This window comes from Acanthaster planci, linkage group LG10, assembly GCF_054643075.1.
Source record: "Acanthaster planci isolate LZ-2023a linkage group LG10, COTS_SCS, whole genome shotgun sequence".
Classification (NCBI taxonomy): Eukaryota; Metazoa; Echinodermata; class Asteroidea; order Valvatida; family Acanthasteridae; genus Acanthaster; species Acanthaster planci.
This window is the reverse complement of record NC_141786.1, coordinates 13,783,134-13,796,375: the sequence shown is the minus strand read 5'-3', so window position 1 is coordinate 13,796,375 and position 13,242 is coordinate 13,783,134. Positions and strand designations below refer to the sequence as shown.

Sequence of the window (13,242 nt, the reverse complement as noted above, 5' to 3'; positions counted from 1 at the left end):
TTGGTGATTGCTTTGTCATTGGTATGTGTCTGGTGTGACTGTGTTGGTACATTCATTCTAATTGGTGATTGCTTTGTCATTGGTATGTGTCTGGTGTCACTGTTTTGGTACATTCATTCTAATTGGTGATTGCTTTGTCATTGGTATGTGTCTGGTGTCACTGTGTTGGTACATTCATTCTAATTGGTGAATGCTTTGCTGTTGAACATGAAGTTTGTTTTCACATGTACGTTCAAAACAGGAGGGCAGGCACAGGGTGCTATGCATACTGCAAAAGGTAAAATACACACATGTCGCACAGAGCAACAAGCTTTGTTTTATGAAATTGGTGCAGTTAGGTTGGACATTCAAAATGTTGGCTTGTTCTGTAAGAAGCAAACAAACCAAGGAATACTGTGGCAGTAAACAGTTGATTGCATGAACAGTATTTTTAACATCCTACACTTGAAAAGGAGTGTATACAAGATATTGTCTTCAAGTAAGCTTAAATCCTTGGTTCTGATTGGTTGATCCATGGCATCACGCTGCTGCTTAAACCCATGTACAACAGTGGATGTCACACTTGTATTTTGTGCCATTCCTGGTGCCCACAACATTTCCAGTTCCCATAAATGCACTGTACACTTGACTCTCGGTAATACGAGCTTGGGTAAGACGAGACTCCGGTTAAGACGAGTATATTTTCCGGTCCCGACTGAGTTATGCACATTCCTATGAGGAAAAAATCCATAATACGAACTTGCATGTTTCGAGATTGCGTTTGAGACGAGCATTTTGGGGGCCCCAGCTGCGTGCAAATGCATTGTTATCCGTCTAATTAGCACAAGCGTTTTTAAAGGCTTGTCACTCAGTCAATCCTTTGAATTCGGAAAGGCGCTTCCGTCATTGATTTTGTATAGTAGTAATGCGCTGCGGTTTTCACTCACCAAGTGAAGCCCTCTACTGACCAATCCACACCACCAATAACTGGTTCCCGCCCTTTTTGTGCAACAAGCGCAGCACTGATGTTGGTTACCACCTAAAATGTTGATGTACTTACGGCATTGCTCCAACCATGCATCCTGGAACTCGACTTGACCGGTTTCTCCGTTCTGGTATTATGTAATTGTTCTTTATTTCAAGTCTTTATTCATAAAAAGTACAGTTACTTCTCACTTTCATGAACATAAACTGTTTTGAAATTAAATTCCAAACCACACGTACGTGCATACAAAGTACATGTAGGCCTACATGTATGTACCGATGTTTGCTTACATGATGTACGCTTAACGATGAGGTCGATCGGTTACACGTGCGACAAGCGGGACCGCAGCTTTCGCGTAAGACAAGGTCTGGATAATACGAGCTAATTGAGAAAGTCCCAAGGCCCTCGTATTAATGAGAGTCGACTGTACATAAAATTTTGTCCCCACAACTATGGAACAGGATAAGAAAAATTGTGACTGAAGTTCATTCAGTGACGCTGTCTTATAAACTGATGTGTACAGAGTAAACTCTGGCTAAGTCGACATCATACAACTTGGCAAATCGCTCAAGTTGGCAGTCTTACGAAAGTCCTAATCATTTCCATCATAATGTTTATTTCTAAGTTGGCTTTTATAAGTCGTTATTTTGCCTAAGTGGGCGTGTGACTCTCAGTCCCATTTCTACAAACAGCAGAACAAAATCGTTTGTGTAAGTCAGTATTTAAAAAATCTTGGCATTGGCTTCGGCTTCTGCACTGCGGTTTGCAAGAGGTGTCAGTGAAAAGTCACGCGGCGACATCCGTTTATGTTTGTTGGTACAGTCAGTGAATGCTGCATTGGTGTTTATGTAAGTCGCCCAACATAGTGTTCAGGGCTCGAAATTTACAGGCGGAGGTAGCTAAAATGCATCCGTTTGTCTCAGAAATGCTTCCATAAATCATAATGACGGGTGCAAGTACTTACACCCGTTTGATTCCACGTACCCGACCATTTTTACCATTTGTTTCTACTTTTGTCATGAAAAACACCTGAAGATTTTTACTTCATTTTGGATTAGCCTTGTCATGGAACCATGACACGGTACAATTTTGTTTACGCCGCCACCAAGCGCATGCCGCAGTCTTGCATGTGATGCATGCACACACAGGAACACACACACCCATAGCCATGGCCAGTGTCACGACTGTATGGAAACTGGCCACTTGTGCGTAAATCCAAGCCAAATGTGTGGATTCGGCTTAGACTTCAGTTTCGCTGGTTCCAGTCATAGCTTGAACATGTGGCTTTGAACCATGCTCCAAAATAACTGGAACCAGCAAAGCCAAAGTCTCAGCCTAATCCACTCATTTCAAAAACACTCAATCACTGCACTTAGTTCCCTTTTACGTCTGCGTGCATATGCACCTCATAAAGGCCCAGTGCCCGACTTTTTGCGTAGCGTCGCTAAGCACATGTTTGTGGTTCAGGTAGGTCGCATATCCACTACTAGTTCCATGTCTCGTGCAACCTGCCAAAATAACAACTCGATCAAGGCTTTAATATCTGCCAAAGTCTAAGCCGTAAGTTATCAGTGTCATTGGTTTAAACAAAAGCAACAGCAAGGACCAGGGTCTTTGCTTTTTTTCTTGAACATATGTGTTTAATTATATATAACGGGTTTGCCCTTACCCAACGTATATTTATAAGCACTGTATGCTCAGTGCTTGTCCGAGAGCTTGCGAAAAAACCTCACAAGCTTACTCGGGTGGGACTCGAACCCACGACCTCCTGCTTACTAGTGCAGATGTCTTAACCACTCGACCACCGAGCTTGCCGGGGTCGGCTGGCCGGTCCGAGTCAAATGAAGCAGCGGGTACCGCGAACTATTATCAAGATGTATTTTTGCGTTGGGGAGATGTTAATTATATATAACGGGTTTGCCCTTACCCAACGTATATTTATAAGCACTGTATGCTCAGTGCTTGTCCGAGAGCTTGCGAAAAAACCTCACAAGCTTACTCGGGTGGGACTCGAACCCACGACCTCCTGCTTACTAGTGCAGATGTCTTAACCACTCGACCACCGAGCTTGCCGGGGTCGGCTGGCCGGTCCGAGTCAAATGAAGCAGCGGGTACCGCGAACTATTATCAAGATGTATTTTTGCGTTGGGGAGATGTTAATTATATATAACGGGTTTGCCCTTACCCAACGTATATTTATAAGCACTGTATGCTCAGTGCTTGTCCGAGAGCTTGCGAAAAAACCTCACAAGCTTACTCGGGTGGGACTCGAACCCACGACCTCCTGCTTACTAGTGCAGATGTCTTAACCACTCGACCACCGAGCTTGCCGGGGTCGGCTGGCCGGTCCGAGTCAAATGAAGCAGCGGGTACCGCGAACTATTATCAAGATGTATTTTTGCGTTGGGGAGATGTTAATTATATATATGTCTTTAATATTTTATGGGAACTACTTGCTCCCATAAAGTGACAAATTCAGCTGTCTGGGTAGCAAGTACTTGCTCCCATGATGATTAGCCCAATTTCCAGCCCTAGCGTTGTGTGCACTGCTATCATGGATGAATCCCAGACCTTTCTCTTCCAGCACGTGTACATTTTGAGAAAATCACATGTACATGCCATGTAAAATTGTATGGATTTTTCCTGAAAAATATACATGTACATAATATGACAGTATGTGTAGTCAAAATTGATCATTTCTGCTTTCCCACGGCCCAAGCATGAGACAAGTTGCATTGCAAGCATGTATGACCATCATAGTTACCGGTACTCTCGTAAAAACAACATGGTAACACACAAATTTTCAATATTTAGAACATATGCACCTAAATTTATTTAAATAATTATGTACAGTTTGAAATTGCAAGGAAATGTCTACTTTTGGAATTATCGAAGTCACTTAAAAATTTGTCTCAAATGGTTCAGTGCACAGTACCTGACCTGTGACTAATTAAATGTCAGTAAGTTATCCTGCTAAATTACAAATATCTGAAATTTCAAAGCTGACCAGTTTCTGTTTTATACTGTTCAATTCCTTCAATCAATGGAAAATACTCAATTCAGTCAATATGTGCGATTCCAATCCATAAATTCACATCATATTCATTTGTCAGCAATATGTTCCACTTTTCCTTTATTTTAAATCTGTCTAAAATTAGATTCAATCTATCTATTCTCTAATGGTCCTAGGAAATATGAAAAAAAACCCAGCATGTTCAAAAAATGAGTTCAATACTTTACAGGCTTCGAGATAAATTAGATTTCGAACGAATTGTGTTTGCATTATTTTTCATGAAACAGACTCTTTACCAAACTTTAGCATTCAATAAATTAATCAAAGAACTTTGGTATCAAGTCAGCATTCTTGCCCATATCACTAGTAAATTATCAATTGGAACCTGTACAGCAATCAGCAAAGTGTACATTCAAAGACGTGCAACAATACAAACAGGTGCAAAAATATCAAAGAATCAAGTATTACAAATTTCCCAGAACAACCTACCAGAAGTTAAAGAAACTCTGTGAAATTATCAAGAAATTATCAGGAATTTGATATGGTAATTAAATGGTTCATATGAGATTCTAATTGCACTTGTCACAGCTGTTTCCTCCAACGCCCATCGTCCAAGTCACAGGGCAAAGACAGTCAGGGGATGGTATGACACTGTAGAGAACAATCAGGCTGTTGCAAAGACACCTGCAGGGTGTGGAACAGGTTTCACTCAGCAAGTGGAATAGTGACTGCAAAATCCAACTGTCAGGGCCTACAATAAACAGGGTCCCAAGGACATCAGTGCTCCGCAGACCATATACAGTGTGTTAAAAAAAGAGAAACCCAAGATTAATTTCTTCATTTCTTGAACATAGCTAAATATTTTGGAAATTTGCAACCACCATTTAGTGACTAATTATGTCCTCTTGCTTATGACACCAAAAAAGTCATGTCCAAGAAATGAAGAATTTAATCTTGGTTTCCTTTTGTTTAAAACACCCTGTACATCAACATACAAAGACCATCTACTGGTATAATGGAAAATAATCAAGCTTGTGCATACCAGAAAACAAATAGTTTTCCAAAATCACAATTTTGGAACATTGGCAAAAATAATCAAGTTCCACATAATTTCAACCAGGTAAATCCAATGTAAGGAAATCATAGAGTGTAACTTATAACTGCTGTTGTCAGGCTGACCTGTGCTTGTCCGAGCCATGCCCAAGACTTCACTGAGCTGTAAATCAACTGGTACTCTCTTGCGCATGTGTGCATAGCAACTGGTACTCTCCTGCGCATGTGTGGTAGGGCTGTAGGTATGCAGGACATGCTTGTTGTGTGACAAGCAATTGGATATTTTGGACATGACGAACATGTGAACAAGATTTCAGCTACTTCCATCAGGTGAAAATGTGAAAAAATATTTGTAAAATCTTTGACTATCTTAGGATGCCTTTACATGTATATCCTGGACGTTAATTGTAATGTAATGAAGAAGTCATCCAACCTGGGCTAACTCAGTCCATTTGTACAGGTGTGGGTTAAAGGAGTTTATGGTATTCACTGTGCTCCTATCTAAAAACATGGTGTGCTCTTGGTTTTTTGTTGCGTTTATTTTGTTTTGTTTTTTAAAAAATCTTTCAGATAGTGCAGTAAGTACGCACTCGACAGAAGCTAAACCTTTGTTTCATGTCAGTGACAGTCGTAACAAGATGGTCTTTGAATTTGATGGATTACAAAATTGGAGTGATTTGTTTTATTTTGTCTTGACTACAGCTGATGATGAAGTAAGCAGTGTTCAAGAGGTGAAGCACATTGATCTAGAATGCAAGGAGCATGTGGCAGACAGTGACTCTGAAACGGAGTCAGAAGATGAGACCATGATTGAAAACAAAGCTTTCCCTCAACAACGTTTCTCACCAGTCATGAAACACCTGTCTGCATCAGACATCACCTACAGACCCAAGCCAATCAAAGCTAAACCAGATTCTAATTCACCAATCAGGACTGAGCTGGGAGTTGATCAACCAGATGCTGGCCCTACCCATGATGGTTCTCATTCACTTGCACGGCCTGCATCTGGCGGTAACAGCTTCCAGCCAACAGGTGCCGTCTTCAAGGCTCATTCACCACGAAGTCGAACAGATCCCCTGTCAGACTGTAAAGCTAAAGCTTTTTATGAATACCATCCCTCAAATAAAGAAAATCAAGACACACGTGGACATTTCTCCAAAATTGAGTTTAAATCAGGTTCCACCAATTCAAGTCAAGGGCCTACACACCGTGATGAACAGAGTTCTCTGAGGGCTATAGGCCCTCAGTCATCTGAGGCATTGAAGTCAATGTCGGGAAGTGGCTCTGCAATCTCACAACAGGGACAACATTCTGCTATCACTCCAGCAAATCCAACAGACCCAGATCCGAGAAACTCTTCCGAAAGCACATCAAGGAATTCAGTACACGCTGCAGATGTTTATGTGGACAACCAAAGCCCAGCCAGCTCAGTCATTGTCAGCTTGCCTCAGAGTCATTCAGCTATAGTTGGCAAGGCCCGACCTGCTTCAGAATGTGCCACCCAGTCAAACCAGGGTTCTGTCATTGTCAGTCCACAGTACATGTACATCCAAGAAATAAGTACTGCGTCAAGCAGTGACAATTTGAAATCAGAGTCTGCAAAGCCACAAGACACAGCACTTGCTCAGACATTACCTCCCAGTGTCATGAATATGCCAGTTTGTAAACCAATATCTTTATTGTCTACTGGTGGGGGACAGATGAATGCTACTAAATTACTGCAAACAATCTCACAAGTCAAGAAAGGCAACACTGTACAAGTGGCTGCCTGTCAACCTCAATCCCAGAGCACTGCAGCGGTATTAGCAAATTTGAATGTGAAGCCCTTGAGCTCACTCATATGTCAGTCTTTACCCACTTCTCAACCATTGGCAACCAATCAGGCAGTCACTACTCCTGTTTCCATTACCCCTGCAACACTGACAGCCAGTGGAGGGGTTGCTCATCTGCAGTATATACTCCCCTCTATCCCAACACAGGTCCCTGGTGGCACTGCCAAAGCAGTGCCTTCTGGGTTCCAGTTAACAAGCCCTATACAGCTGGCTCCTCCAATTAGTAGTCAGTTGACCATCAAAGCCACACCCACCAATCACTTAGCTGTAGTGGCAAGTGCCAAGCCCAACACTGCCCCACAGTCACCCAGTCCAGTGGTAGGAGCTGGCAATGTCTTGACTGCACAGATGTTGACAGCCAATAATGCTCAGATGATACCTTTGGTCGCAACTCAGGCACCCCTGACACCTCAACTTGTTGCTATTTCCCAAACCTCAGCCAGTTCATCCAGCCAACTGAATCAGACCCAACATATGATGCTTCAGTCATTACCTGTGAATGCCCTACCCAACTCACCTCTAGCGAGTCATGTCAACCAATCACAGTGCGTATCAGTGAGGTCATTTAATATCAATCCATCTACGGTAGTCTCTCAGCCAGTAACCATCATGACTCAGCCATATAGTCCAGTGGTAACTGTTGCTGCTGGCATCCCTGTGGCTCCTGTGTCTGGTAACCAATCCACATTGGTACAGAAAGGCCAGACTCATACCAAGTTCTTGCTGCCTTCAAGTCAAAGGTATGTGTTGGATGCATCAAATAAAAAGGTGTATTTTAGTGCCCTTTGGGCCTAAGCATTCCACACTTAGGTGTTTCACTCAGTAACAATGAACTGTACATTCATTTAAAATTTAACTGAATTGTGTTATGAAGGAGGTGATTGTGCAATAAAATGTGTAGAAATGAGAAAGACCTTGGCAGACTAAAACCAGGGCTTGGGTTCATTATTGACATGAAGAATTTTTGTTGAAGCTTGTAATGTCTCAACCAAATCCAAATAGTATTGGTGGCCTCCTATTTAAGGATTTGATGCACTGGAAACAGAACCTGAACTGATACATTTCTCCTGATGTTGTAGATGAAGCTGAGGTTTAAGAAAGAACCTTGACGTCATTCAATATTTTGTTGTTCCTGTTCAGAGTGACTATTCTTCAGCAGCCCTCTAACAACACCTCTCCTGTTACACCAGCATCCCCTGGTCCATTTGTAGTCTCTACCAACCAACTGGCAACATTTAAAGGTATCAGTAATAAAACGGACCAAAGTCTGTAAATAGTGCATCACTACCTGAATGGTCCAACAGTACAAAAGTAATAAGGTGCAAATTGTTGTAAATTGGCAAAAAATTAGTAGGCCCTACAGAAAATAGCAATTAATATAAAGAAAATGAAGGGAGTAATTACAAAGTAAAGGGCATGGTTCAAGGGAATACTAATGAAATGGAATTCATAGCTGGAAGAAATTTAGAAAAAAGGAAAAAACAAACAAACAAAATGGGGGCATTAAGAAAATGAAGTTACTGCAAAACAGCCAAACTGACCACACCTCAAAACAACCAGCCTTCCCTTTTTATGCAGGGGTTTAGTTCTTGGAATAAATTCTTGAGTGCACTGAAAAAGAAGTGATACATGGTTACTGTTGGCACACCAGGCCAAGATTAACATTCCAGATGATCATTTTATGTCAGAGTATATACCAGACTTGTGGAGTTAAGCTCATTGAGCGGTAAAGACAAGACATATATGTACATGTAAGTTTGTACTTGGAATATCATTGGACTCTGTTGTGTATACTGTTGTAAAGTGTAAATTTTTTTTTAAATTAAAGTATAATTACAGAAGACTGGTTTGAAAAAAATGCACCCCCCCAAAAAACATTTTATTGCTCTTTGAGCAACATTCCAATTTTTCTGTACAGCAAAAAATCCTTATATTATACAGTAAATAATATGTGAGGAAAACAAAGACAAAATATTCCAATGAAGATGAAATTTTTCTCTGGTGTGGTCCCCAGGTACAAATAGAGTCATCACACAACAGGTCATTGGTCAACCTCAACACGTGACTACCAGTAACCTGACTCACTCTAACTGCCAAGCTAGCAGTCAGTCACCAGTCACTAATATGACATCGGGCCATCTACCATTGATGACTGTACCTGCAGTTAATCAAGCCATATCTCTTGCTTATACACCTGTCATGCCACCACAGCCAGCTACAGCTAGTTCACCATTGCAGCCAGCTGTCATGCAGTCATCACCTGTTGCTAACCCAAGTTCAGTAGCTCCCTTGCCAGTTGGTGCTATGGTCAGTGTGGCCATGCAGCCACCAGTAACTGGTAACAGTGTTATTGTCAGTCTTACACCTGTTCCTTCAGTTGGCAATGGAACCATGTCTCAGGTTGCTCAGACAAGGACTGTATATTCAACTGGTAAGGAGTAATCTTGGAGCTTTTCTCAAAACTAAGCTTTGACTCCAGCTTTTGCTTTATCTCAGACCTCGTACAGAGTTGCCGACAAATATGATTCTGCTGTATTTCTTATGGGAATTTACTAAAAATACGACTGCACATTTTTTCCCCCATAAATACGGGTTTGGGCCATTTTGACATGCCTGAAAAAAATTGCAGTTCAACAGTTGCGAGTGTACATTATGCTCGAAAAAATGGCTGTGAGTGTAGAGTGTGAAATGAAATTTTTGCGAACGATCTCCTAATGAACACTTGCGAAAACAGCACTGGATGGCGTGCAGTAATGCACTCAATGGAATTGATGTGTGTATTTTATAGATGAAATCAAACCATCACCCTCATATTAGTTTGTTGCTCTCATAGTCACTGCTACTTCACACAGGTGTATTCATTTCAGTATCCCCAGTGTTTATGTTCACTACACAAGAAGACTTTTGAAAAGTAACAATGAAGCCAATGCCTGGACTCTGGTTTCCAATAGTCATCTATAGACTTATCCGATAAGACGCCATGACTGTGGTGGCACTGCAGTCACATGCACATTCTTCAGCTTGATGCGAGTGTGCATTTGGCAAATCAGGACACCTTATTGGTCGAAGAGGCATGTAACGCGTGCGTACCACCTATATGGTTAAATATTATTAAATATGGTTAAAATTTAGAATGTGAAATTTGCTGTCTCAAAAGTACCTTGGAAGTGATGATATAATTTGTTTCTACTGAAAATCAAGCAGGTTATTTTTAATCAGTTCGTGTATGTTGAGTGTGTTCTGACAAGAAGCATACCCTTACCAGAGGAGACAGACTGTTTGGCAATTTTTCAACTGGGCCTGAATACTTGTTAAATGCACATACAAAGATTGTGCATTTCAATGGAAATTGGCGCATAAGCTCAGCACATCCCACACCAAATGCACGTGAGCTTACGCATGCAAGCAGCAAGTTCCTACTTCACACACAAAAAAAATGTTTTCAGTTTTTTATAAAGTCCCTTTCACAAATCCCCTGAACTGTTGTCAGGACATTCACATCAATGGTTTGAAAATTTGGTAGTTTTGGGGTGTTTGAAGACATGACTTGAAGGATCATCAATATGTGCATGTACTTTGAGGATAGATCAGTTACATCAAGATAAGGTGATGTCTGTATATCTTTGCCAGATTTCATGCCTGGTATCATTGTTTCTCATTCAGAAGCAATCCGAGGCTCAAAGGTACCGGTACCGTAGTATATTGTACACGAGGTAATATGTGTAGTCATGATTGCAATATGTCTGTTATTATTCCCAGGTACAGCAGCCAATTTGCCTATGGTGTCAGTTACTTGCCCAACACAAGCCAGACCTAGGATGGAAGTATCGCAAATGGCACCCAGCCCAATGTCTACCCTACCTGCCACTTCTACCAAACGTGTCAAGGCCACTATTGCCACAATTCCAGTTGCCACTTCCAGCATTGTTGCCACTGCTGTGAGGATGGGTACCAAGTTACCCATCGGTAAACATGGCAAGGACACTAGAGGCCTGACCACCACATCTCAGAGTTATCTTATGATGCCCAAGCTAGCTCCTATCCAGTCCTGTGCTACAACTCAAGCTACTGCAACAGTCACTTCCACATTGCCCAAGACTCAGACAGGCATGGATGACTCTAAATCAAGACTAAAACACACCAACATAAATGAATCAGTGCATATACCGGCTCATGCACAGGAACCCATTGGCTTTCCATCTACTACAGTAGTTGCACAGCGTCATGAAGCCCTAACAGATAGACAAGAAAAAACAGTTTCAAGAGCGCAAAGTCCAGCACCAGCAACCACCAGCACCGCTACTAGTCAGTTCTTAAACAATGTCTCAAACACTACAACTCTTGGTGAAAACAACACTGTAAGTACTGTTGCTTCAAAGACACAGTCTATAGCTGATTGTGGAGCTGTGGATTCTACCAGCCAAGAGCAGATGTCAACAAATGAAGCTTGTTCTCCATCAGTAACTGATAGTGACTTGCCAAGCATGGCTCAAGAGCACATCTCAGTAGAAGTAATAGATCAGTCTACGGGGGATATAGACACCAAACCACAAAGAGCTTGCAAAGGAAAGAAGTATAAAAAGATACTTGAAGAGTGTGGAGTCAAAGCACACAAAAAAAAGGTCAGATATTTGTAGAGTCAGTATTGAAAATTATTTGCAATTATGGATTTACAATATAACTAGTGCAGTGGTTGTTGCAAACAAGTAGAATTTCACAGTTTGATGATGAGACATGTTCCCTTCTTAGATGCATGCTTTGTAATACTTTCAAAGTCACAGTTTGCTGACTTCGGTTGGTATTGAAACAAAGACCTCACTTCATTCAAATCTTAATGTATTGAATTGAAGTAGAGGTACCAGGGTCTCCTCCAGTGACCCAGCCCCCCGTTTGTTTTAATGGGTAGTGTGTGATTTGATGAAATGGATGGTAAAACATGACCGACAGAATTGTGCAGAATGGACAGTAAAAATTAAAGGTGGGTTTATATAAAACTTATACATACTTCAAGGGACTAAATTGTATTTCATTAAGAATATAATTTCTAAAATACCTCATGAACTGCCTGACTGGCCAGCCATGCCATGTCAAGTAGTTTGCATGCACAGTACATGCTAAATCATGATGTCTAAGTTACCTGGTGTCCGTAATTGCCTTACGTGTTTGTGCACTTCTATGCGGATACCAGTGTGTTTGACAGTTACTGTCAAACAGCCAGACTAGTGTTTCCATCATGTTGCACGTATGCAGCCACGGTAGGGTAGTCATGGATAACTAAGGACAGATACTAGTGGCTGTTTTGGAAAAAAAGTAGATGAAATCCTGAGAGGTACAATGAGCTTGTTTCATTGTTTCACAAAATTAATGCAAGAACAAAAATGGTTTACTCTAATTGATGAATTTCAACTTTGGAAACATCACTGTACTTTCTGCGCTATATTGTAGAAACTTCATGGAAATAGAGGGCAGAATGTAATGTAATATGCTATCCTGTTCCAACACTAATTTTATTTCCCCATTCTTGACCTTAGTAACCCATTAAATGTTTGCGTGTCACATTAAATGTTCATATGTCACATGATTTTCAGAGCCTATTGTTCACATGCGTGTGCTGTTTGGAAATGGGCATATGGATGTACATGTAAAATACAGTGTTCTAAAACAGTTTATTTATCTTGAATGCTTTTGCTGATGGTAATGACAGATCTCTAAGATTGGTACTACATCGGCTTGTTCACCAAGGCATCATGATGAAACACTGACGTCCACAAGGAACACTTCAGAGGAGGATGGGGTAACTGTTAGCTGTGATGAGCCACACAGGGACAAAGACACCAGTGATTGCATCCAGAATGAGGATACACACATGCACATTGACCGAACTACTAACTTAGAGACAGATCATGCAGTGGACACATCAACAACTAAAACAGTGTTATCAATCAAGCCAGCATTACCAGTCCCAGGAACACCTAATCAGGGGCTTGTTTCAGATACCACCAGAGATCAGGGAACAGGCAAGCAGCTAGGCATAGTGGGCAATGAATCTACTCTACCTACTTCACCGGCCAAAGATTCCAAGCCAATACTGAAGAGGAATATTGATGATGGGATGGAGAGGTATGTGTAAGATCCATGTCGGACATAAATCAGTTATACTCGGGCAATTCAGTAACCTTTAACTTTTATTTTCTAAGATCCTTCCAAAGGCAGTGGTGATTTACAAACTTTGTAGAACGAGGGAGGGAATAGCCCTGTCCTGGTATGTGTTCATCAGCTAAACCAAGGGGAATAAAATAACCAGCAAAGGGTCATTTCTGGCTAGTCATGATGATCCTATAGGATATCGTTGCTAAGTATCAAAGCCTCTTCAGTTCTTC

The 13,242-nt window shown here is 41.3% G+C and overlaps 1 protein-coding gene across 3 annotated transcripts in view; it reads left to right on the top strand.

The window, feature by feature from the left end:
* Positions 1–13,242, top strand: part of LOC110982059 (uncharacterized) — a 38,376-nt gene that overhangs the window by 17,239 nt on the left and 7,895 nt on the right. For all 3 annotated transcript variants that reach the window (XM_022240202.2, XM_022240203.2, XM_022240201.2), the window contains exons 12-16: positions 5,733–7,602; positions 8,003–8,103; positions 8,877–9,293; positions 10,622–11,484; positions 12,567–12,982. In XM_022240202.2, the coding sequence (XP_022095894.2) occupies positions 5,733–7,602; positions 8,003–8,103; positions 8,877–9,293; positions 10,622–11,484; positions 12,567–12,982 (3,667 nt within the window). The remainder of the gene's footprint in view (positions 1–5,732; positions 7,603–8,002; positions 8,104–8,876; positions 9,294–10,621; positions 11,485–12,566; positions 12,983–13,242) is intronic.